Here is a 26,866-nt window from a genome sequence, read left to right as displayed (position 1 = left end):
ATCTTCAGAGATAGGGACCTTCCTACCTCAACCATTGTGGGATGCTGTGAAACCAGGCCTGACCTTCCTACAGGAGTCCGGTTACCCCACAAGCCAAGTGAAACCCAGCCAGACAAATATCTGGGGGCAGTCCCACCCCCCTCAGGCAGGCATTTTGAGCTGAGGCGCAGCCGGAGGGGAGCAGCTGGGTCCACCCCAGCTGTCGGAGAGGCTTCTCTGCAGCCTCGCACACCGCCGAGGCCAAGCGCAGGCTGCAACGAGGTTCCTCGGGGTGTGCTCAGGGATATGTAGAACCACAGACTCACAAAGGTTGGAAAAGCCCTCCAAGATCATCTGGTCCAACTATCATCCTACCACCAACGTCACCCACTAAGCCATGTCCCCAGGCACCACGTCCAACCTTTCCTTGAACACCCCCAGGGACAGTGACTCCACCACCTCCCTGGGCAACCCATCCCAATGCCTGACTGCTCTTTCTGAGGAGAAACACTTGGAGCTACCCCCTTATCTGCACCTCCCTCCAGCCCACCGGTGTCCCCACCGATGGTCTGAGGCTCCCTTCCCCCAGGGCCATGCACTTCGTGTCCATCTCTGCCATCTTCCCCTCAGGCTTCGCCCTGCTCCCTTCGCCCCCCTCAGGGCACGCGTGAGCGCTGACCGCGCGTGAGCAGGAACCCATTAACTCGCACACACAGCCCAGAACTCGCACACACATCTTTATCAGCATTTCTCACTTTATTAGCAGTTACATCTCGCCCCTCCGAGGGGGTTTCGCAGCAGCGGGAGGAAGCAGCCACCCCCCCGTTAATGGCGGCCCCGCCAGGCGGCGCTGCCCAACCGCCGCGGCTCGGCAGCCCCCGCCCGCCAAGGTGAGGCGCTGAGAGGGCGGCGCCGCGGCCGTGGCCGCCTCCCCTCGGCTCCCTTGGGCGGGCGGGACGCGGAGCCGGAGCCGAGCGGAGCCGGAGCCGGAACGGCGGGGAGAAGCCATGAGCCCCGAGGAGAAGCCGGGGGGGCCGCCGCCGCCGCCTCAGGCTGGGCGCTGCCGCGGTGCCCGCCCGCAGCAGCAGCAGCAGCCGCAGCCCCGCCGGGGCGGGCTGCTGTCGGAGATCCGCACGGCCATCCGCAGCGAGCCCTTCCACCTGCGGTACCGCCTCAGCCCCGGCCGAGAGCTGGGCAGGTGTGTGCGGGGCGGGGGGGGGAGGCGAAAATGGGGAGGCACGGCAAAACCGAGCTGAGACCGCCGCGGGGTCGGTGCGGGGCAGAGCCGTGCGGTACACCTGCAGCTCTGTCCTAAGGGGCTGCGAGTGTGCACGCTTGGTCTCTTAGTTCAGTTTCAGATGCTTCCTTGCTACGTTTTTACTTCAAAAAGTGGATGCTTCACCCCTAGTGCGTCCACTAAAGAGAAGTTCTTGCTGCCTAGGCAACCTAAAGGTGGTGAGTGGAAAGCCTGGCTGACCCTCGCCGTGTAGGGTGTTTGATCGATAATGCATGCTGAGCAGAAATCGCGTTTTCTGTTCCTAAAGCATGGAAGTCCGTACTTCTGAGCAGGGTTATCTTTACGGAGGGCTTGGACCAGTTAGCAACCTGAGGTGACAGGTTTTGTCTCAGCCAAAAGGCAGCCCTTGTGCACGCAGCGCGCTTTGATCCTGCTGCGGTAGCTCCGTTTGCTAAGGAAATGGGTAAGGAAAAGCAGTCTGAGTGCTGCGTGGTTGCCCACCCTTTTCCCAGAACCAGGGAAGCAAGGTGAGAGCTGAGCTTCAGACAGGGCGTTGAGAATAAGAATAGCACAGTTGGCACAAATTGTGTTGAAAGCAGGTAGTAGGGGGAGAGGAGAAAGCAGATGTAGCACCGCTGCTGAGCCCAAGGCTGCTGCACAAACTCAGCAGGTATCTGTGCTCCTTGGCCTCCAGCATGTGTGTGCTGGCAGCAGCCTTGGCACCTGCTGCCCTCATCCCCTGTTCATTGCCCTTCTAAAAAAGTGGGGAGGGAAGGGAGGTGTGGGGGCTGCTGGCCCCTGGTGGCATGGTGGAGGGGACTGTGGAGGTGTTGGTGTGGGAAGAGCCTGGTCATGATGTCGCAAGGGTGACTCTGGTGCAAAACTGCAGGAAATCAGGCTTCATTGCTTCTGTTTGCAGAAAAAAATGCTTTGAGTACGTAAGGGTTATGTGCTTCAGAAGGCCGCTGCCTGGTGCAGTAGCTGAGCAGGCATTTGTAAGTAAGCCCAGATACAGCTGCTAGAATAAACAGGTTGATTTAGGAAGAATGCTGAAATTATGGTTATAGTGGCAACTCTGGAAGGAAAATTAGTTTGAGATGTTTAAGCTGACATAGAAGTGGCATTTTTTAATGAAATGTTTTAATAAATTAATTTTGGGGCTGGTCTTCAGAGCCTAATTAATTTTGTTGTCCCTGAATCAGAATGTGCCCAGGTAATTCTTCATTTCAAGTTGGGTGATGTTTGAAATCAAACTTTTTTTGATTAAGGGTGCCACTTGTAGTCAGCTCAGTCTCTTAAATGATTTCAGCTGGTGCTAGATTGATATAAGTTTATTTGAAGTATTGTATACTTTGCTGACAACAGGGAAAAAATTTGCCTGACTTTTCGCCTTATCTACACTTGAGCCATAATTTTACTGTAGAATTAGGAGCAATATTTGTGTGTGTGTGGTGACAGATTTGAAGGATATTTGCAAGTCTGTGCATGAGTGTCTGAATGTCTAAGCTCCATATTCCAGAAACACAGCCTCAAACAAAATTTTTCATCACTGGTTTATATTACCTAGAGCTTCTTTAAAATGTCCAGTGTAATTGTATTCAGATACTTCTTTACATCAACAAAATATCTCCTAATTGCACACAAAATGCTACTAGACAATTAATTCTTTAGCTCACTGTTGGAGTATTGTGCTCTTTTTTCCTCTTTTAATTTAAAACAAGCTATGCACGTACTGGTAGCTGTAATTTGCGTTCAGAAAATACTCCTGGTTCTAGAGCTGGGTAGGAGCCTTGCTTTCCACAAGAGTCTTCTTAAATGATAGCTCTAAAACCAGCAATATTCTGCCAGCAAAATGGATGCAGTGCATCCCTGTAAATGTACATCAAGTGCAATTCAGCTGATTTTCCTCATTCTTAGATTTTTGTTAAAACAGACAAGCTCATTTTACCTCATTCTTAGATTTTTGTTAAAACAGACAAGCTCATTCTCCACCCAGAGCTAAGAATAACAACTATTTTAATCATCTGGGGAGACTGAACAGAATAATCAAGAAACACTTTTTTTTTTTTTTTTTTTTTTTTTTTAAACTGTGGTTTCATGTGCAGATAACCTATGTATTGATTTTTTTTTTTTTTTTTTCCAAAAAATTTTGGCCTGAACTTGCATATTTCTGAGGTAGCCTTCAGGAACAGTTCTGTGCATCAGATCAGTAAGAACGTGCACGCATGCTATCGCGCTTCTCAGCGGCCAGTTGCACAGCCAGGGGGAAACACTTGTGGAACGCCGGGACAGGGAAAAGGAGGTGAAAGCAAAGGTGTGCAGGTAGTTGGTTCCGCCATTTGGGAAGAAATCGGCATGAGCTAGTTGCTCGTGAGCATCGGAAATGGCATCTCCCCACCCCTTGCTCTTTGGAAACCAAAAACTTAGAAAGAAAATCACACTTCTGGGGGAAAAAGTTTGCTATGAAATTTGTAAGAAATTGCATATAATTTTATGGATCTCGGAATTTTTTTCTGAGCTTTCTGTAAAATAAACAGGTTAATAGGAATTGCTGTGACTCCTTTTATTAGTAACAGTGACAGTGTTTAATAGGTCATCTTAAAAATAAGCATTACAGTCAGGTTAGTTCTCTGTTCTCCTGAACCTGTGACAAAGTGAATTAGTATGACATAAATGTGCCTGTTTATCCGATTTGACGTTTGATTTGTGATTTGAGGCTTTTCCTCTAAGCCCTGTTGTATGCCAGGCAAAATGATGCTAGTTCTGCTGGCAGTCAGGGAAGGTGACATTGAGCTGCTTTGTACTCGGATGTGATACCTTAAATCACAATTTCTCATGGAGGCACTTGTGAAAGCTGAGAGCTACTTCTAGTTTCCTACTCATGTCTCCCTTAACAGTATTTTTGGTTGTGTTTCGATAACTGGTAGCCAGTTTTTAACTTTGGAGATGAACATTAAGCATTTCCTCTCAAACCTGTGCTGCTTTCAATGCTATGTTCCCCTTGTTAGCTCTCAATGCAGCTAAATTGCTGCGGTCTAATACTGTCCACTGGACAGTGCCTTTGGATCTTTGCTCGGAAACAGTCTCAGCTGTGAATCTAGCAGGCTGCATAGCAATTAGCTCTGTTGGTTATAAATATCAGGTTTGTCAAGTTTGCTCTCTTCTGGGATGGGATTCAGAAAAGGTGAGTTCTGCAGGCGGCAGCTACAGTGGCTCTAATTACAGGTATAGCCACCGAGGGGCCGGGCACGATTCTTAGTCCCGAACAACTGAGAATTAACACTTGTCGGCTGGCCCCCTGCGTAACTCGTCCTTTTAATCCCGTCACCTCGCAGGCTTCTGTCCAGCCCGGCCCAGCGGCACACGCGTGGCACACGCAGCAGTGCCTCGCGCGCCGGGAGCGGTCCCATTTCCACAGGGATCGGCGACATCAGGCTCGTTAGGATTGAGGCACTTGCTTACAGATTCTGTATGTTGGTCTCAACAACACCAAGCTGCTTGAAGGCTCTATCAGAGAGGCTTAAAATTTATGAAGCTCCTGTTTCTGGTGCTCAAATTAAAAGCTTTTGGCTCAGTGGCAAGGAGGCATGTGCTCGGAAGGGAGCTGAGAAGTCCGAGGCTATTCAAGAAAAAGAGAGACAGAGGAACCCAGCAGTCCAAATCGCTGGTGTAAATGCTTAGTGTCCACCGGGTTGTAAAATAAAAGACCCTTCAGCAGCAAGCTGTGTTAGTTTCCCACGTCTTTATTTTTCTTTTTCTATCGGCATAGCTGCTGCTCTTCCCCCTGTGCAGTGCTTGGGTTTCGTGCCAAAACGCAGCCTCAGCAGGGCTTTTAGCACCTTTGGTGAGCGCATAACTCTGCTGCACACGAGTCATACAGATGCACGTCTTTGGACTAACTTAAAAGCCTTTTCCCTGGCTACATGGGGAAGGTTGCTCTCAATTGTGGTTAGGATTGCAATACTGGAGGGATGTTTATGCTTGTAGCCACGACACTAATCACAAGCTTCCTAGAACTCCACTTGAAAGAAGCACTGGCCTCCCAATATTTTGGGGATCGGGAGCGTATAATCTTTGGAACACTCTCTGCTTCCTGATAAGCTGCCCATGCTGTCCGCATTTGTTATTTCTGCCAGCGTGCTTTTTGATACATCTCTAGCAGGCACGTAGCTGTTTGTTAGCCTCTTTTCTAGAGGCTTTGGGTGCCTGTTCCTCCCACGGCACGCCGTCTATATTATTTAAACCATTTTAGAGCAATCCTTTGACCACACCTTCCCTACGACTACAGAACCCCGTAATGTTTTCACGCATTTGCAAAGCTTACGTAGAGCATTTTCTTAGTGTTTGTCAGCCTTCACATCTGCTGTGCTCTGATCTATCCTAATATTATGGTGCTGCAGATAATGTGTGCTTATGCAAAATAGTATTCCCAGAGGAATAACTGTGGCTGCCTCGGTAGTCGCAAGTCAGATTATTTTAGTGAGATTGCCTAGCAAATACCCACTTTGCGGGTGCTTGTTTGACTTAATTTAGACTGGGCAATTTTGAAACAAATTTCTATTATAAGCGAGCTGACCACAACTCCTTTCAGCAGTCACTTTTCGTGGAAAGCAGGCTGCCAACAGGTTAGGAGCTGTGAGAGCGAGAAGTCTGACACGAGCGGAGTTAGTTAACTCCGTACACTTCAGCTGGGACGCAGGAGAGGCAAAACCCGTGTAATTGTATTCCAGGCCAGAGGAGGACTCTAATTTTGGTTTCAGCTACCCTACAATAAGGTAATAAGGAAGCAGAATAAGACCCTGCAAGCTATTCCTGCAGCTTTACAAGCATGCTTACATACAAATAAAGATAGTTTTCTTGTAAATTCTTCCCGTACAGGCAAGGTTACTATACTGAGTGTGGGAATCTGTCACGGCATTAGATGATGCATTAATTATCAGACCTTTTCACTCTAAACCAGGACGGTACGAACGGGACTGAGTGGAGCAGGTGGCTTTGGGCTCTGCTGCAAGGAAGTTCAGGGCAGGAACTTCAGTCGAAAATGCTGTGGGGGAAGGCTTCTGATGTAAGCGCTGCCGTGTGGTTTTAGCTGGGCTGCTGGCGTGGTGCAGCTCATCCCCTGGTTGTTTTGTCAGAAACGATGCCCGCTGATGTGGGTTAAGCAGTTCTGCAGTGTGTTGTGTTCACGTGTCGCTGTTAGAGTGCCTTATGTTGGCCAAGCCTCTGTGCTTCTCGAAACTCTTCCTGTTCCTTAAACAACGAGACCGAAGATAAAGGATTGAGAACTGTTAAGCAATCAGAACTACAGCTGTTGTCATTGGAGACATGACATGGTGGAAATGCAAAGTGACATTTTTTTAAATGTCCCTAGTAAATAGGGAAGGATCTTGAGCAGTCACTGAATAAAGCTGTTGGCTGCTGTTGTTTGAATGCGGTAGGGAAAACAATAACTGGGCAATTAGTTTGCTCGAGTATAGTCACAGAAAGCACAAAGTGCTTGCTCGTGCACCTTTTTACTAAAAAGCTGAGGAGATGGGCTCAATCCTTGTGGGGCCCTTCCAGCTCAAGGTATTCTGTGGTATCTTCACCTTGCTAACTAGCACAGCTCACTATATGTTTGAAAGTCAGGTTTCTTAACTGAGGGTTTCTGTGTTTTGTTTACTTTCAAGTCCTTATTTTTAGAATCTCGCACTATTCTGTGTTTGGGTTTTTTGATGAAAATAGTGGTGATAACACCGGTATTTTTAGCTGTTGCTGCGCAGCGCTTACAAAGAGCCAAGGACTTTTCTGCTTCTCGTGCTGTCCTGCACAGGAGCTGGGAGGGGACAGAGCCAGGACAGCTGACCCAAACTGGCCAAAGGGGTGTCCCACACTACACAGCATCGTGCTCTGTAATAAACTGGGGTAAAGGAGGAGGAAGGGGGTGACACTAGGAGTGATGGTGCTTGTCTTCCCAATAAACTGCTCATTACATGTGATGAGCCCAGCCTTCTGGGAGGTGGCTGAACGCCTGGCTGCCCATGGGAAGGAGCAAATGAATTCCTGGCTTTGTTTTGCTTGTGCGTGGCTTTTGTTTTACCTACTAAACTTCTTTGTCTCAGCCCAGGAGTTCTCACACTTTTACCTTTCCAATTCTTCCCCCATCCCCATCCCACTTGGGATGAGCAAGAGGCTGTGTGGCACTTTGCTGCCTGGTAGGGTTAAGCCGCAACAGGATTGTACTAAAGTTTTCACTGAAGGACTTATTTCTAACTTAAAATTCTCCTTTAATTTTAGAGGGAAATTTGCAGTGGTGAAGAAATGTATCCAGAAAGACACCGAAAAAGAGTTTGCGGCAAAATTCATGAGAAAAAGAAGAAAGGGTCAAGACTGTCGGATGGAAATAATCCATGAAATTGCAGTCCTTGAGCTGGCGCAATGCAACCTGTGGGTCATTAACTTGCATGAAGTTTATGAAACTGCAACAGAGATGATTTTAGTCCTGGAATAGTAAGTACTAATGATAATTCCTGAATAACCTTCTGCAGTATTTGCTTAAAGCTAATAATGTAAAAATCTTGTGTGTCTATGAATAATATGCAAAACAAGTTTATTGTTTGCCTGCTATCTGCTTGAATTAAAAAATAATTGCGGAGAAAATCAGTACTACAGGAAGTTATGTGCAGTCTTTTAACTATAGCACATTATAATACATTTCTCCAATTATGCAGGGTATTTCAAAGGTGAAACATAATTTCTATAGTTTAAAAAAAAAGTAAAATATGAACTGTGCAGAGTCTCTACTTGTGAAAGAAGCAATGAGTATCTGAAAGTACTGAAGTTTGTTGCTGGCAGTGGCAAAGATGAAGTGAAAGCTGTTTCTTTTGTTTTTGAACTTTGAAGTTAATTTGGGATAGGGAATCGTTTGACGACAACTGACAAATACCAGGATTTGTACTCATTTTTCTCAGCTTGATACACCTCTTCATGAACCTCATGCATTAATACAGAGCTAGCATTTGGAGCAGTTTACTTATAGGTATCCTATCACAGTTAACACTAGGGAATTTAGTGTTGAAACTTTCCTTCTCTTGGCTGCTCTCTCTGGTTAAACTATTAAGTTTTCCAAACACCAGATCTTTCAGGAAGCATGTAAGTTTAGGACCGCAAGCTCTCCCCTACTCAGTGCTTGCAGACTAGTTTGTTCAGTCATGCTGTCTGGCTAGCTGCATCTTCTTAACGTGATACAGACAAAAACTTGTCTTCCATGCACTGGCAAAAGACAAGAGCACTTGTCAAGAAGTTAAAGACCTGTTGAGCAGACAGTCAAGACATATCTCAAACATAGTGCTCCAGTGTCGTCTTGGAGAAAATCAGACTTGCAAGAGAGTACGAGGATTCAGACCTAGAATAGTTTCATATTTCACATTCACCCATATTAGTGGCATTTAACTTGTGACTCTACGCTTGCCTTTTGTTTCCCCTGCTTTGAGTTTGTCCAGAAGAGATTTTTGTCTTTTTTTACAGCTGTGAAAGTTTATCTGTTACCCAGAGACTTTGTTTTCTGTCATCTAGGTTCTAAGAGGTAGCCAAATGCTTATTGGTGTTGAACTCAGTTAAGATCCCATGAAAGCTCTATGGCTCTAAAATAACTAGCAGAGGAACAGGCTTGATGGTTCAGAAGTGACTTGACTGGTCTGCTGAAGTCAATCTAGTTTGTACAGCTGTTTCCTTCCTTGATGACAGAAATGAATGGTGAAAAATCTTGTGCCCAAATCTGATGGTGTTCAGAAGTCAAAAGAAACTTTATCTTTGCACTTCAGTGACATGGAATGAGACTGTCTGCTAAGGCAAGCTTCCTTCTAGAATACATTTTTTCCAGCTTCATTGTGCAGTTATGGTATTAGGGATTTATGAGTTCAAGTATTTGTTATAATGCAAAAGTGTGACAGAGCCTCTGCAGTTACTGGAGATGAAAAAATACATGTTCTAGACACTAGTAACACAGATCTAATTAGAAAGCAGTGTAAATTTCTGGATTGTGTAGGTATATAGAATTCACAGCTTGGGATGAGCAATGTTTTTTGCACTAATCCTAACGCAGATTGCTAGTTTTCCTTTAGAACTCAGTTCTGTTAAAATTACAAAACATTTTTAATCCAAAGTATTAACTAGTAACCAGGTTGTTCCATAATTAGCAACATTATTGTTTTTATATGCATCAGTCACACCTCGTTACAGATAAATAGCTGTGTGTTGGAGCTGTAAATTACAAAAACGCTCTTTCACTGACTTCAGCAAATATGTCTGGATGCTTCTTTAATGTCAGCATGTTCCAGAGGCATGTTGCAACAAAACAGGTATGAATGTTAGTAAATTTCTGACATTCTGTATGCAGAGGATTAAAGAGCATATCTGGACTGTAAGCTTCTCTAGGGCATTTCAGTTTCTATTAAGCTTGATGGTCTGCGTGGCAGATCTTTATCATGGAAAGCAGAAAAATAAATACTTAATCGTTGCCCACTAACTTTATCTGCTAAGGTTTTGAAGTTCTTCTCTTGATGTAGGATCTGTCGTAAGGGGGGTGGGGTGCTACTGCTCTGCCTTCATGAGAAGAAATATTAAAATCACATGAGGGTTGTCTTTAAAGCACGATCAGTTTTGACAGAAAGCAAACTTAAAATTGGCTGCTAAGTGTTCATGCAAGCTCTGAGCAATGGCAAGCAGCGAGGCATTAGTGTTGGCTTTAACAGCAACAGGTTGGTAAGGCTGTATCTGCATCCACACTAACAACACTGACTTGCTGAGGCTTTTTGCCAACAAGCAGCAGAGGGTTTAAGAGCTCGTCTTAAGGGACAGTATGGAAAGTCTGGAATTACTCTGGAATTAACAGTCTTGTTTCTGTATTTCAGTGAAAACTGAATGAATAAAAATGTTTACTGAAAAACACTTAGTGTCTGGGGAAAACCTGACACATTCAGATTTCAAAATTGCTTTCTTCCTTTTAATATAGCTACTGGGCTCAACATTTATACACGACCTGCCTGACTGTTCCCGATTTCTTTTGAAAGAAAGAGCAACAGTGCATCTGGTGCTTCAGAACTGGCGTCTTGAAGTGGTCATCACTTTGTTTATATGTTTGTGGAAGGAGTAGAGGATATTGCAAGCAGTGGGTCAGATTTTGGAGAAACATCTTTGTGTAACTTCAAAATCCAGGCCATTATGTGTAGTAAGGAGCCCGTGAATTGAATAGTTACCTCACAGGGTCTTGTGTGTGTATATATAGACTTCTGTTACGCGAGGTTTAAGAAAGAAAAAAAGTTGTCTTTGCTGTCTTGAGGAGGTGGTTGGGGTTTATTTGATACGCTGCACGAAGTACTTTTTCCACCTCTAGCTATTTGGACCCGGAGAACGTTCCTTCCTGTGCTGTCGGGATAATTGCACTGCTCCGGTGTCTGCACACCGTCTGTTAGAGTGCTTAATGCAGGTATGAGGGATGACAATCAGATCGAGGTGGGAGCCCCTGTAAAGTTTTAGGGGAAAGCTCCTCAAACTGAGTTGGTTACCTCACGCCCTGCATCTCAGCCCTTAGGCTCCCCACTCAGAAAGGTTGGGGCAGGGGGACACAAGTTTGCGTTTGGCTGGCAACCAGGAGCTTAAAAGCAAAGCCTCTGCAACTTAATGCCTACGAATGCTTCCTGCCCGTGTGTTCTCTCATCAGATGGAGACTTAGTTCCCTCTGTCTCTGGGCTCATTGGTGTGCAGTGGTAGCCTTACACTTGAAAAATTCACAGTGAATTTGCTTGCATGCTTGCTGTCTAGTGGTGTATGCCTCGCTGAGGAAAGGAGGCTGTGAATGTCGCTAGCAGTGAGCACGAATATGTGGTCTTGTGACAACCACCTTGGTGGGATGTCCCTGCAATATAAGCTGTGTGTACAGAAAACAAATGAGTTTCCAGTTCTCTTCTTCCAAGGGTAACACTTTCAAGAGAGGCTTTTGACAGAGCATAAGTGAATTTTTGATCCTTGTAGGCTGCTTATGGTCTCACTCGGATTTGACATCAAGAGTATTCTAAGGACCTGTTATCCGAATCTGTGTTCCGAGGATTTGTGCTGCTGAGGCTTATGGAAGACTGTCCCAGTTCCTGACCCATTAAAGTCAGGGGGATTTGAATTTTTTGGATGCCCTGAAATGGCTTTGTTCAGCCTTTTCTCTAATGATACGCTCTAACTCTTAATGTATTGTAAGTGCACTTGAAAAAAAGTAGGATGTTGAATTTTGTGCAGTGCATTAAGATGTCCAGAGGAAGATAAGCAGTCTCCACCAAATTTAAAGTCAACGTGATTGTAACCATGATTAATGCTCCAGACTTTCAACTGATGTTTAGCTGGTTTATACTGATAAGCAGTAACAAAGTGTCAGCGTGCTTTCACTGATGAACAGCACTTGGATTTCACTTGAATCTATGAAGAAGCCAGTAGTACAGCAGTACGGTCATAAATATGGTAATTCCTAAGGAATACGGGTTGCTGCAACTTCTAGGTTGGAAAGAATTCATGCATCTCACACCTCTGTGTATTAGAAAAATAACGCATTCTAGACAGCACTGAATTTCCGAAAGTTATGCCCCTAAATATTGATTTGTTTCACATTAAGGTGACTTGTCCTAAAGATTTTGTTGTCCTAAAGACAATTCCTTGCTTTTATGTCCTGCGAAAATTTTCTGTAGAGGTGGGTGGGGTTACCCAGCAAAGCAAGTTATTTCATAGCGATTTTGAGAAAAGTGGCTACTTAATTGAAGATATGCTCTTGAAGGAAAAATGGATAAATTTTAAACACAAGAAAACTCTTGGTCTGCATAGATACTGAAATCATAGCACTGACATGCTCAGAATACTTTCCTAACAGGTATTTTAATCCCTTCTGTGTGTTTTGTTTTGTTTTGTTTTTCCCTGAAGTGTAGTTGGGGAATATAAAACATCAGAGTTGAAAATATTTTTAAGTAGCTTGGCAAAATTTGGCATGGATGTGCAGGAGGATCTTCTTGGAGTTCGGTTTGACGTTGTACTTCCAACCACTTGTGACTGAGCTGGCTCACAGTCAGCTGACTGGTTTGCTTCAGGGAGTCAGCTCGGCGCACTCCACAGCAGCAATACACAAAACAGTCTTGCAGTAACAAATTTCTCTGTGCTCTTCTGAAGGGTCACTAATTATTTATTTGAATGTGGCAATTCTGGGATGGAGTGAATTGCCTGGAAGGAGTTGCTCTGTCTACATCCTAAATAGAGTGGTTGATTTAAAGAAGAAGAAGAAGAAAAAAAAAAAGAAACATTGCATTTGAAAACACTTTTCCATGTGCAAGTCCTTTGTAAAGCTAAGTATATTTGTCTACAGTGGGTGTGTATGTCTAAGGGCTGTATTTGTTTGTCTCACTTTTAAATTTGATGATGAACTGAAGCATCTTCAGAAGTACCACAGGTTACTTAAATACCTTCTAGAAATAAATAAAAACCTGAATCCGGGGTTTTCTTCTGTCCTGCTAGTGCTGTCTTTTGATTTCAATGAAGGGACGTTCTGTGCTTCAACTCTGATTGCCGTGACTTCTAAGCAGTGTAATTCAGGATTCTTTAAGTGTCGTATTAAAGCTCCAGGTAGCGTACATTTTAGCATGTTGGCTGTGTCAGTGTTCCTATTTGTTCAGAGCACAACTTGATTTTATCATGACCACCAAGCAGACATACAGAAAATAGGGCCTTATAAGGCCCCCTCCCTTCGCTGATTTTCAGCCGTGTTTATTTTTAAAAAAGCAATTCCTGATTGACAACAGCTGTTTGGAGGGATAATTCCTACTTCACTTGTAAATTTAAGCAACAGAAGTACTGCCTTGCTTTTTTTTCCAATGGCAAAGAGTTGCTGCTGTAATAAAAAAAATTATATATAGTAATTTTAGTAGTAGATTTTATCACTGTATGCATTATAATTTATGCTACAAGAAATTAAATCAGTCTTCCAAGTAGCATATTATGATGTTCTTAAAACGGAATGTGTAATTTATTAATTACAGTAGACAATATTCTATGCCCATCTTCTCAGTTCCGCACAAGTTCTAAGCGATAGTACTTTTTAAAAGGAATTTTATTTAGAATGTTAGAATAAATTACCTGAATCCCATCCAAAGCTAAAATATTACTGCCTTTCTTCTTGAACTAAATAAAAGTGTACTGAAGAAGTAAGTGATGAAGGGTGTCCAGAATATGCGCTTGTAGGGGTATCAGAGCATTAACACTCACTTGATTGAAAACTCAAAATAATCCAGATTTAGCATTTTGTAGGACTGCCTTGCTTGCCATTAGGTCTGTGTTGAATGTTCCTCTCTGTCTTCTGGATGGCCTCGGTAATAAAATTTAGAGAAGAGAAGCGAAGGCAGATGAGATGGTTGTGCATCAGCCAAGATTCACACTTGTGCAGAGCTAGGCTGGGCACGTCACCGTGTGGGGTGACTGGAGAAGGCTGTGCTCAGGGGATTCACCAGCTTTCGCTAAGGGGTGATTGTAGAATCCCATGTGAAACAAAGTGTGTGCGAGTTAATTTCATTTGTATGTTGCTAAGCAGTAATCCAGCAATCCATACACGAGTTGGCCCCGTTCTGATGTTCATAAGCCCATTCTGGTTGGAGGATGGAGCATCTGCTGTGCTTGTTGTACTGCTGATGCTGCAGGGTCACGTTGTAAGGCATCTGTGGAGTCATTGCCTTACAGAGATGGTCCTGCATGTGGCTTTGGACTACTTTAAAATCGTGTTATTATTCATCTGTAGTTGTTTTCATATTTTTCCTTTGACTTGTTTTTTATTTAAATGCATAAACAAAAGATAAGGAATCAAGCTCTGAGAGCTAAAATTTTCAGAAGTATTTTTAGATGAAAGCCGCTCAGAAACTTAAAGCATCCCTGCACCCCAGAGACTTCACAAACTATAAACTTTACATTTAGTCTTTTTTGAGTGTGTGCAAAGTCTTTGGAGGAGGATTGAGGGTGGGGCTATTTTACTTTGTGTTTACAAAGGCATACTTTGGCCAAATTTCCATGTAGCTTAGTAGAAATGGCAAAAGGCACATCTTTTATGTTAAACGCTGCCCTTAAACAAATGTAGCATTCATCTCAAAGCACAGTCACTAATGTTGCCAAAATAGGCCCAAGAGTTTCTGTAGTATTTGTGTTGTCTAACCTAAATGAATGAGATCTCTGCTTCTCTTCAAAGCTGCCGTACTGCACACAAGTCTTCCTAGGCTGCTAGAGCTTGCCAAACGTTTAATAACTGAAAATACCCCTACTGGATAATGCCGCCTGCTGATCTTTATTATGCTGAATAAAATGGTGCAAGTAGAGCGAAATAGGAGCTATAGCTTAGTCTTTGAAATAGTAACATTCGTGCTGTTCCATAGCGCCGCTGGAGGTGAAATCTTTGACCAGTGTGTTGCTGAAAGGGAGGAAGCCTTCAAAGAAAAAGACGTCAAGCGACTTATGAAGCAGATCCTGGAAGGAGTTTCATTCCTGCACAGAAACAATGTAGTTCATCTTGACCTAAAGGTAAGAGTGTTGCTGTATTTTTCCTATTTATTTATTTTTTCTTTTTAAGTGCTGGCTTCCTTGCTGGGCATGTATCATACTAATGCTAACTTATAATTAACACACATTCCTAGATATTCCTCAAATGATAAACTTTTGGGTCTTAGTATTAGGCACTAGGTTTGCAAGTCTTTTAGGGAGCTTTTATGATTATATCAAATACACAATTTGAGTGAAATGTGGATTTGCATTGTACCTTAATTTGGGAATGTGCGCTTTGGATAAGACCTGACTCATTCTGACAGTGCAATAAAAATGTCTGAGTATTATTTAGCCCTTTAAGAATAGGGCTGTGTTTTGTGTTGACTTGAGTTTTAATGAAGCAGAGGCATGGCAGAGACACTGGTAATATAATGTGTAACATTTCAGAATAAAGTGTTCATAGAGGACTAATAAACAGCATGTTAATTTGTTAAATATGTTTATAGCATTTCAGTAGTTTTCTGAAAAAAATGCTGTATAACTTAATTTACAGGTTTGTCATTTACTACCAAACACTTGGCAAATATGACAATTTGGCAATTTTATCTCATTTTGAAATTGAATTAGTTTTCTAAGCAAGATAGTATTAAAAGCAACTTGCATTAAAATTTTGTAATTCTTCTTACAGGCCTAATTCTCCTGTAATTCCTAAACATGCAGTAAGGCACTACATGTTTCTTCTGTTGCTGAGTTCCTTGTTTATACTTCACTGCTTTTTGGCAGTAGTACAAAGCTCCCAGTAGATTCCAGTATCAAGCTATACATACTTATATACAACAGCAAATCATGAACCATGCCTTAGCTAAAGCAAAGAATGGGTAATATTTGCACACAAACATCTCATCTGCCTATTTTTCTAACCATTTATTTAAATCACCTCTGGAATCCTTTAAAACTTTCTGTAGCCCATTGATTTAGTCACACATCAAATAACTGTACTAATACTTAATGAAGAATTCCTATCTAGTAATAAGTGATCAAAAGGACTAAAGCTCCAGTATGCTTGTACAAGATACTCAGTGTCTCTATTTTGCCTGTATATATGCTATGCTAGCCAAAAATATTTCCATTGAATTTCCTTGAAGCAAACTTCATGTAAAATTAAAACATGTCTTTTGTATATATTGATACGTTTCTGGAGTTAAAGCTGTGGTGTTCCTTCAGCCCCGACCAGCTGGGTATCTGATCTGAAATGCATTGTTCTTTATTTTACTGCAGTACTTAATAGTGAAAGTACACTGCAGTGCTGGTTATGACAGGAAAAAAATGGGGTATTTTGGTGTGGCTTAGTAGGGTTGCCACACAATTATCTTTCCAAAAGTGTGTTTCTTGTGAAAGATTGTTGAAACCTGGTATGTTTTTAATAGCAAAATACAATAATGTAATCCACTTTTGACTTGGAGAAAGAGCAAATACAATGCTACTGTTGAGTGATGTTTAATTTACTCTCAGTATTGTGTTGATCCTGTTTAATTTGCAGGGTGTAGATTGTAGTTGGGAGTCTTTCATCTCCTCTTAGTAGCACATAAAAGCTGCAGAGTAAGAGAAGCTTCCTCTTTTTATCGGCTGTTTGACTTGAACTTGGATTGGAGTTTGGTAAAGTTTAAAGGAAATTAGGAATAGAAGAGAACTTAAAATAATAATAATAATAATAAAGTTGGGGTAGTTGAGGAAGGACTAGCTGTTGCCTGTCTGCAATGGAGATGGGTAGAGCTCTGCGCTGCCCTGGACCCTGGGAGAATGACTGCCCCAAGCAGCACTCTCTCTGGTCTGTAATACTAGGGCTGTTCAACACACATCTTGTCCCCTTTCTGTTGTTCTCAAGATGTTGTGTACAGTGAGGACAACTAGCAAAATCATTATTTGAAATTGGTTTGGGTGTCACTTTACACCAATATTCAGAAAGTGAACTAATGCAATTATTAAAGAAGGAAGGGGACTGTTACAGAAACATTACAGATTAGCTTTCTCATCTGAGTCTTCCAGTTGGATTAAGATTGAAAATTTATTATACAGAAGTATAGCATTAATAGAAGTGTAGTATTTCTTATTTAAAGGAACACCCACAAGGCTAAGAAAGGTTAAAAATACTAACTTCATAAGTCAAAAGAACACTTTAATTTGGAGTTCAAATTTCTGTAACAATAAGGGCACAGCTATTTGGTTTTTGGCAGGTATAGAGTATCCAGGATCTATGGAACCTCTCCTGATTATAGCCTTACTTCTCAATTTATGGGACTTGTATTGATTACCTTGTGGGATAAGTGCAGTGCCACTCTAATACCTCTATTCTTTAGCCATTGTTGCTGTGCTTTTGTTTTTTTTTGTTTGTTTGTTTGTTTGTTTTTAACACATTGACCAAAAAAAACCCACCTGATCCCCAAGCAAATTCTGTTCTACTTAAAGATATTTGAGTCCTTAAACTTTTTCTTAGCGCAAACATGTGATTGCTTTAGTATTTTTACACAACCTAGCCAGGGCGTTCCAGCTAGACTGTTTTTCCTGTTTCTACCCTATCGTTCCTTGGATAATTCCTGGTTTGTCTTCTAGGGATCAGATTTTATTTATTTATTTATTTTTACAGTATTGTAAAATCAGATGGCTAGCTTCATTAATATTAACGGCGAGGCATTGATTAGTTTAAAAAGATGAGCATTATTATGCATTCTTAGTCATACTCTTCTGGAAACCAATTAAAGTCACAAGAAATATTAGGGCCAAAGACTCGCAGAGACCTCTGGAATAATGAGAAATGTGCAATGTATGGATTTTGCCATTATAGCATCAGTTTACAAGATTTCAAAACCTGCTTGCAGGGTGTAGTGTTATAGGGTGTCTCCTTTACTAAGTACACTTTTTCTGAAAGTTGCACAGATAATTGATAAGTTGCTGGATGAGAACAGCTCTTTATATATATTGTCTTATTTTGGCCCTTGCACTGAAGTTCAGAGCATCAGGAAAGCTAATTCAGTGCTAACGTGACATTGGGCTAGGCTCACGTGGCCATGTCATGTGCTTTCTGTCCATGTGCCAATCTCATTGTGTACATCCATTCAGAGGTCCGTTTAGTCAGACTTTTCATATGTTTTTGTTCAGCGTGCATCATACAACGATCTAAACTGGAACCTTTCAGTCTCTGCAGCGAAGATTTTTAAATGTTGGTATATTACATTTTTTTCAGACATTTCATTAATGCTAGTTGGCAAGAGTGAAAGGCCTTTTTCAAAATGGCTGGCAGGAGAGCCTCTGGCTTGGGCATCTCTGGTCTTTGCAGACAAATCAACACATGGCAAACGTAGATATATTAATTACAGCAGTGCAGAACCAGAAGGAAATGAGCTCTACAGATACAGGAAAATCATCTTCCTTTTATTAAAGCTTCAGAGTGACTGTGTCAGGCTGACAGTAAGGGTAAATCCAAAGCTACAGCTTCTTCAAGGTTTCATGCTGATGTTTGGACTGTCACTTTATTTTAACCCCATAGTAATTCCCTAGAATAAGAAAATGACTGCTATTCCTAGGGTTATGACTCAATTTGTAATACAGACAGTTCTCTCTCAGTAAGCGTGTAAAAACAGTCAATTAAAAACTTCTGTCAACTATGTTATCTACTAAAATATTATAAAACAGGGCTTAAGGCTTTCAAGAAACGTTGCCATTAAACTTTTCCTCATTTAAATACAGAGAACAAATGCTTTTCTTGTGCTTTCTCTTTGTCTCTTCAGAAAGCAACTAAATTTCCCACTGGGAAGAACATCTGAGAAGTTAATTAGGGAGGCATGGTCAGCTTTTGGGGATGTTTGCTTTTCTAATACAAATACAAAATAACAAATGTGAACTATAAAGCATATGGTAACGTGCAGCTCCGAAAGCTGGTGGCTTTGTATGGCCACCAGATTCCAATTTGTAAGCAAAAAGTAAGCTGCTTTAAATACTTACATTCATAAACAGCAAATAGATAGATAACATCATGGAGTTCGTTTTAAATACTGTGGCTAAACTTTGTGGGAATTAAAGAACTGGACTATGTTCAGGTCTTGCAGCAGGAAGATCTGGCTCAAGATCTCAAAATGTTCTTGTACAGTTTTATTCCTCTGTTCAAGAGGAGGGGTATCAGGGTGAAAACATGCCTTTGTGATCAACATGGGAATAAAGAGAGAGCGACTGAGGGCATAGAAGTACAAATGGTGGTGGTAATCCAGCTGGGACGACCCCGCAGTGGTGGTTCTTTTGCTTTCCTCCCTTTTCAGCCACCCCTAATACATGGCGATGCAAGTTCTCAGGCAGGGAGACATGGACTTTCTTGGCAAGGATATGCTTCAGTTGCAAAAATCTAACACCTGTCGTCTCAGGTTCATTTTCAGAGTTGTTTTATTATTTTTTTTTAAACTGAGCTACCATTCAAGATAGAAGGTAGGGAACTTCTGAATGATCACAATGTTTGTTCTGAAGGACGACAGCCAAGATCTAGTGACGTCAGAGCAAACAAGTTTATCCAAAGGTGATGCTCTTAAAACCTGTTTTTCAGGCTGCCCTATTTTTTTTTTTTTTTTAACTGTTCTTCAGTTAGTATTCTGTAATCCAATTGTTTGTACTTTGAACAAGATTGAGGTCAATTGCAACAGACTTTCTTTAAACAGGTGTAGTCAAAATAGTTTCGTGTGTTCAGGTTTTTTAAATGATTGGGTGGTTTTGGACACCCTCCTATGAGAAGCATTTTACACCATCTGTTGGAAGGAAGCAAGGAGAGAAGTTGGAGCTGGGTGGGGAGAGAAAGGTGGTCTGTCTGAAGGGCTAACAGACCAAATGTGGAGATCTTTATGTCCTATTGTTAAATGGTAGCTACTGGCATGTCTCTTGTGTGAGCTCTAAGCTAAGAAAGGTAGGTGCTTGGTTTGCGGTTATAAACAGGAAATCCTGCTACTGCTTTGAGCCTACGTGTCTCTTCAAGCTCACCCTCAGTTAAAAATAATAATAACTTTTAAAAAAATCCTGTTTGCTGTACATGTAATGGAATGTATTGTTGTTGCTCATGATCTGAAATAATTATGCAATGTTATGGTGTCATAGATATTAGATTTGGGTGATCTTGAAGGTCTTCTTGCTTTTGTTTTTCAGCCGCAAAACATTCTCCTAACCAGTAAGTCTCCTTTGGGAGACATAAAGATAGTAGATTTTGGCCTTTCCAGAATAATGAAGAGCAGTGAAGAGCTAAGGGAAATTATGGGAACTCCAGAATACGTAGGTAAGTTGTTACCGCAACATTGAGGTAGCCTTGAGGAAGGAACTTCAGCAATGGGGAATTAAGGAAAATTTTCTCAAAATTTGATGAATGCCAGACTGGCTGTGTAGTTACGGTGTCAAAACATTGTGTTATTGCTTGGATGTGGTACTGCTGTAAAAGCTAAATTGCCAGTTTAATGACTGCCACTTGTGTGCTTGTGTTCATGAGGACTCGCTTAGAGGATTCTGAGCAATGGTAACACGCATTACTTGGAGTAGAGGTTGAAAGGGATACGCTCATGCCGAGTACAGTATTTTAGCTTGGTTAGGTTTGTATCACTTCCATTTAAAAATAAATAAATTATTCCAGGCCTTGAAAATCTGCTTGAAATTATCTTTGATAAGTTGTGTAGTATTTTCTTTATGGGTCCAAGTTTTCATGATGGAATATGGAATATTGGATATTATTTTTCAATAAAGTTTCTATAGTTTCCTCTATTAGTAAAAAGACTGGCCTTGCTTCTGAATATAGCAATAAAAAGCAAAGTTTTTTTTAACTTAAAACTAACGAACAATGGTAATCGTTTTAATAACTTGAGTAGAAACATCCATTTCCAAAGACTATCATGATTCAAGTGGCTTATATTAAATTTAACCACATGCCTATTTTTGCATTGTATAGCTACAATATCATGTCTGCATATGAAAAAAAAATATATGCTTTTTCCCCCAAATAGCTCCTGAAATACTGAGTTATGACCCAATCAGTACAGCAACCGATATGTGGTAAGTTGAGCAAATTAACGATCATCATAACTTTATTCAAAAGTTTATATACATAACTACAACAACAAAAATAAACTTTTTGTTTTTTACTGTCAATTTAGGAGCATTGGAGTACTGGCATATGTTATGCTAACAGGGATATCGCCTTTCTTAGGGGATGATAAACAGGAAACATTCTTAAATATATCTCAAATGAACGTAAGTTACTCTGGAGAAGACTTTGACCTCATATCAGAGGCTGCTGTGGATTTCATCAAAACTTTGCTGGTTAAGAAACCCGAGTAAGTAAAACAGACAATCGTATATAATAATACGTTGGACCAGATCTGTTTTAAATATAGATGCATGCTAGCATTTACGTCTTTAAAGTATAAGGGAACTTTGATTATTCATATTTCATTATGTACTATTATTTTCTTGTACATGAAAAGAGAAGTTCTCCATTTCCCCCCTGACTTGCATGTTCTGAATGTACTGTTAGTAATAAAAAACTGTTAGTAATAAAACCTGAAATTCATGTCAGAACATTGTAAATGAAGTATAACTTGTGGTACAGTGTACTGGCTTTCTGTACACGTACCTTGTTGGTGTCTTTTAAATGAGCTAAGGTGCGTTGCGCCTTCTAGTCTGGGTGAGTTGCTAGAGTACCCTACTCTTCCCTACTTTATTAGTGTGCCTTTCTTGATGGGAGGCAAATTGGAAATTTCAGCTCTCAAAACACAAAGTGCTTCCTGTGCAATTCCCATGACTTTTCCTGTGGTGTATCAACCACTGAAATTGTCTGCTCTTTCTTGTGTGTCTTCTCTTTCTTGTGGAAATACTTCAACGTTAGGATGGGATCACTTTCATACTTTAAACGAAAATCTGTGATAGTTGTTCAGAAATACAGTAAACTGTGATATTTAAGGATCTATGAATTCCTTTATTTTACATATTAACAGTGCATCATGTGCATCATCTTGAACTGCTGTTAGGCTTCTTAGGTAAAAAGTAACCACTGACACAAATTAGTAGTTCTGTCGGGTTAGTACAGTCATATCCTTGGAGAAAAATTGCATGAATCTCTTACATGAGGCATTAGGTTTCAAGTTCCCTTGGACATTCCTTTTAACGCTTTCCTTCCTCTGCAGGGACCGGGCAACTGCTGAGGAATGTCTTCAACATCCATGGCTACAACAAAGTGATGAACCTATTTCCAGGGCCTGGAATGAGAGTGCAGGAGGGGAGAGCAGCGACGTTACCCAGCCAGATGCAGATTCTGCCTCTGAAAAATCTGTTGATGCTGAGAAAACCGAGGAGGATGAATCAATAGTGACGGAAGAACTAATTGTAGTGGCTTCGTATACACTGGGACAATGTAGGCAGTCAGAAAAAGAAAAAGCAACTGAGCAGAAAGCCATTTCCAAACGATTTAAATTTGAGGAACCATTGCTGCAAGAAATACCAGGAGAATTCATTTACTGAACTGTGTGGCGCTTCATAGCTATAACTGGAAGGAAGTGCTTTCTGCTAAACAAAAATACCCTAGCCAAGGGAATCTCTGATACGCAGTAAATGTTCTAGATAAAAGAAATGTTGATAGGTGGCATCTAAGGAAAATGTGCCAAGTTTTTAATTTCATGGAACAGATTAAACAAGATTTCAAGTGGCTGACATGAATTTAATGAAGATAAAAGCTTATTTTTGTTTGCATTTTTTATTTCCTTTTTTTTTGTCTCTGAGTAGCAGACAATTTTGTTAATTGTTCTGATGTTCTGGCGAAGTTGACATAGCAGGTGTTTCAGTGACAGATGTCAAGAGGAGTATATTTTAGGAGACGTTTTTTCATTCAAAGTAAATACATAATGCTGGGTTTTCCTCAAACACCTTTTAGCACTCCTGACTTCAGTGGAGCTATCTGCTGATCTTAAAGTGTACGAGAGAATCTGACTGGTTTGACATACAGATTTCAAAGCTACGCTCTGTGTATATTTCTTTGTTTTCATCAAGTCCAAAGACTCAGACTTATTTGGTGTATAGCCAGACAGTGAGCTGGGTTCCTCTAGCAAGAGATGCATATGTCCCACAGGTAAAGAAATTGTATCAGTGAACAATTCCAGGTAGAGTGGTGATGATTTTATTTATTTGGGAGAGCACAGTAAAATCCTGCTCTGGAGAGTGATAAATGAACTAGCAAGTCAGTCTCGAGAACCAGCAGAGACTGTTCCCTTTCCCTCCTGTATTGAGCTGGATGCACTAACAACACAGCTCAGTGCGTCTCCACAGTGTTGATGTGTGGGCAAAAAAAGTGACACAAGGTCTGCTGGAGCTCTGCTGGAGTTACTGAACTTCTCTCCACTGACTTCAACGTGTTAGATCAGACATCTATCAGACTTAGGATAAATCAGCCCTTGATTTCCCCCCACCCCCAGAACTCAGCTTGGGTTTTGCTGGGAGCATGAGGTCATTGCTGCCTTCTTTCTGTTCCTTTAACAGCTGCTTTAAGGAAGAAAGAAGCATCCTTAGGCTAAATTGCAAACCTTGCTCAGTGTAACTATCAGAGGAAGCAGAATCTTCTTCCTGAACTGAAACAATGAAGCACAACTCATACCTCATGCTTCCCAATCGCTCTCCCTTAGATGCTTGGAAAAACTGCATGTGTATGATGGGGTAGAGTGGGATTAGGGAGCTGCGTGGATGGGGCAGAGTTCTCAGTGGACACGGTCCCTCAGAGGGTAAAGCTGGGACCGACAAGGCATCAGAGTTGACATGGTTTTGCAATGCACGAGTCTGAGGGTCTTGGACTGAGTCCTAGTTTTCTAAGGAGTCCTTAATATCGTTGCTGTTCCAAAGTTTAATTTTTATGTAATTGAAGTTTAGTACTATTATATTGCGTACTGTTAACTATTCAACTATTTATTTGGTTTCCTATGCTGTTCCTTTATAATAAACCATGACAAAAGTTTTCTTGCTATAAAATAATGAACAGAAACTCTGAAGCTAGTTTTCCCTTTTGTTCCTTCTGTGTTGCCACAGACTTTTTCATTTCAAATGTACTGGGAATGTTCTCTTCCTAGCGAACAGGATTTTCTGTGCTAGTATTACAGCTCCTTCACACAAAAGGTAAACAGTATTAATAACAAAAACAGTGCTGCGGGGATCTGATTAGTGTTGCTGTAAGGGTGGGAGGAAAAGCACTAGTAAAGAAGAAATCTGAACAAAAAGCCCTGTCAAACTGAGTGTGGCAACGTGAATTTTTCCCTAACACCAGTGGTCTGGTTGCCTTTGCTCGTAGCCACATCAGAAAAGCAGTGCCTAAGTTAAACTATCGGGCTTCTTCCCTTATGGAGTTACACGCTAAATGTTCATGTAGGTAGGGCAACACCTTGCTCCTCGAAGACCTTTAAGAAAGCATCCAATAGTCCTTCAAGAATTGAGCTCGGATGTAATTTATATTGCAAAGCAGAGATGCCTTACTTACATACTTTTGAAAAATTAGGCATTTCCTGTTGTTTTTTTTTTTTGTTTGTTTGTTTGTTTTTTTTTACCTCCTGTAGATAGCTTCTCACTGCTGTGCACATTTTCTTTGATATCTGTGGCTGGTGACTTGTAGAAGCCAAACAAGGCTCTGAGCTTACAGAGCACTTGTGTTACCTGGGTGTTTCTGGAGGCGAATGGTAGCTGCGGCACTGCGTGCCTGCAGCCCCTGCCCTACCTCCACTGCTGATCTTTCAGATGCTTTAAGCAAGACAGCACTCTTCGTTTAATCCACTGCTTAGTCAGTGGTCTGGGGGGTGATAGCTCTTGCTATTCATCGGCCAGCGCAACTCTGACCCTTCCTTGCCTGTCTGTGCTGCAGCCACCGTTAGTGGCACAGGAGCAGGGTGTGTAGGCAAACTGTGGGCCTATCCCTGGGCCAGCTGCTGCTGAGCTGGCTGCTCCGAGATTTCAAGGGAGCTGCGTTTTTGTTCAGCTTTTTGTGCCTTAATGTGCTGCTGTGCAGTGTTACTGGCATCGTTAGGAACGTGTGTAAAGCTGTGGAAGTTCAACAGTGTTAAGGTATAAACATGGCGCCTGAGGTGGGCCCTGTAATAGGAAAGTTTCTGTGAGGTATAACTGCAGACTGTCCACCACTCCCACACGTTTTAAAAAATTTCTGTGCCACTAAGTGTGGGTAAAGCTGTCGGTGAGGCACTTTTTCCCTACACTCGAGGAAGGGGCTGTTGAGGCCAAGCTGCCAGCGTTCGGGCTGGGAACAAGCCCCGAGCTCGTGAAGGGCCGATTCTCTGCAGCTCCTAGAGTATGGCTGGCTGCACAGGCACAGCTTGGGGAAAAAAGCTGCATATGCTGTAAGAACTGGTGGGGAAGGGGGTGGTGGCGGGGCAGGAATCAGCTCCTCAGCCCTCATTGCTTGTGGGCGGTGCTGTGTGAGGCTCCGCAAGCCTTCAGCCGGCTGGGCCCGGCACCCGCTGGTGCCCTTGGAGCATGGCCACTGCCTGCTCCAACACGTGAAGGGCAGCTCGGGTGTGCTTGGACAGTGCTGGACACCACAACTTCTGGGGGCTTGGTGCAGGAGGCACCAACCACAGCCACGTGTGGCGGGGTGGGGCTGCGAGGTGCAGGCCTCTGCCAGCGTTGCAGCTAAAATAAACGCTAAGCAGCTGATTGGAAGCAAAGCTTTGTCTTCCGTCTCCTTGCGATGTTCACCTCTAGGCGAGAGGCTATAGATTGTCACTAAACTAAAACTCTGTAACAAATAGCATTTTTTTTTAATTATTTTTTTTTTTTTTTGTCCAAAGCAACATTTGTGTTGTCATTTGTTTCATTTCTTGCATTTTTCGGTTGAGGATCCCAGTGTACAACCCAGCTGCCAAGCTGCCACACGCATCGGTGGCTGTTCAGTGTTCGTGTTTCTAACTAACACCCATCCCCTGCTGGGGGGACGGGGAAGAGAGGCCTTGCACCACTCAATGCCATGGCTCAGGGTCTCTCATAAGATAGCCCAGGAGCAGTTCGTGAAAGATAGTTCAAGTGTTTAAGGAAGTAGTGTCAGGTTGTTGTACTTCTGCCAAGGTACAGAAGCTTTACAGTGAGACTTTGCCTTTTTTTTTTTTTTTTTTTTTTAACTGGCTTTTGTTCCTCATGCATTGTGAAAACACTTCAAAACATAATAAATTTATTTAAAAAAAAATCTTGAAGTCAACATCTACTAATTTCAAATGGGATTAAGTTATGCCAATTTCTCTGCCGCACAGCAGCTGCGTGGTTGCCGGGCTCGATGTCAGGGCGCAGTGCAACATGACAAGGGACTGCAGCTCCAGCCACTCTGTGCTTGGTGCCTCCGTGCCTTCACGCTTGGCTTCGCCTCAGAGCTAGAAATGCACTGCTGGGACTGGGTTGGCGTTTGCTGTTTGGAGTCTCCTGTCCCAATGCCCTGGCTGTTCTCTGAGAACTGCTGTACATTTGTTTTTCTCAATGCCCACATAGCATGGTTACTGATATCTTAGTTTTCTGTATATTAAGTACTTGTTCAATTTATATTTGGTGCACAAAGGTCACCAGTAATCTTTTCCAGTATAAAGGAATATGTTTGCATTGTAGACGTCTCCATGATGCATCACTTACAGATGTTGAATTAAACTGTCCTTGGGATTAATAAATATAGTCACATTATCCACGGAAATCCTCTTGGTTTTTTTTTTTTTTTTTTTTTCGTGTATGCTAAACATAGAAATAAATTTAATGGCAATATAGGACTGTTCTTTCAGGGGCCTAACTGGTGGGAAATGACCTGGCTGAAGATGCAGGGTTAGAGAGGTGGAAGTTAAATGGCAGCGAATGGTGTGAGACGTGGGATGGCTGCGTGTCCAGAACAAGGTGGAGCAGATGCAAATCAGCATTAATCCAGGTTTAAGAAGTCATGCTGAAAGGTGTCCTGGAGCGGTGACCCTCTGGCATCCCCTCCGTACTGCGCTGTGTCCACAAGCAGGCCACTTGTCTGGCATGACTGCCTGTGGGGAGAGCCAGAGCTAGGTACTGGGGGAGAAAAATATTTCCTCTTCTTGCGCTACTGCG

General features: G+C 42.2%; 1 protein-coding gene across 1 annotated transcript; it reads left to right on the top strand.

Moving 5' to 3' along the window:
* The first annotated feature begins 920 nt into the window (after positions 1–920).
* STK17A (serine/threonine kinase 17a) lies at positions 921–23,790 on the top strand. Its single transcript, XM_084508700.1, has 7 exons — positions 921–1,177; positions 7,493–7,705; positions 14,638–14,782; positions 19,922–20,048; positions 20,764–20,812; positions 20,914–21,093; positions 21,943–23,790. Exons 1-7 carry the CDS (start codon positions 987–989, stop codon positions 22,274–22,276), a joined length of 1,239 nt encoding a protein of 412 aa, XP_084364826.1. The 5' UTR covers positions 921–986; the 3' UTR covers positions 22,277–23,790.
* The last annotated feature ends 3,076 nt before the right edge of the window (positions 23,791–26,866 follow it).

This window comes from Aythya ferina (assembly GCF_964211825.1).
Source record: "Aythya ferina genome assembly, chromosome: 2".
In the NCBI taxonomy this organism is placed as follows: Eukaryota; Metazoa; Chordata; class Aves; order Anseriformes; family Anatidae; genus Aythya; species Aythya ferina.
The sequence above is the reverse complement of the archived record's forward strand: the minus strand, read 5'-3'. Positions and strand labels throughout refer to the sequence as shown.

What these genes read in the sequence shown, in the direction of transcription:
- STK17A (XM_084508700.1), top strand. Translation starts at nt 987, where the DNA reads ATGAGCCCCGAGGAGAAGCCGGGGGGGCCGCCGCCGCCGCCTCAGGCT. An exon ending in CCCGGCCGAGAGCTGGGCAG is followed by an intron (nt 1,178 to 7,492) that starts GTGTGTGCGGGG and finishes CTTTAATTTTAG; the next exon opens with AGGGAAATTTGCAGTGGTGA. An exon ending in TTGCTGGTTAAGAAACCCGA is followed by an intron (nt 21,094 to 21,942) that starts GTAAGTAAAACA and finishes CTTCCTCTGCAG; the next exon opens with GGACCGGGCAACTGCTGAGG.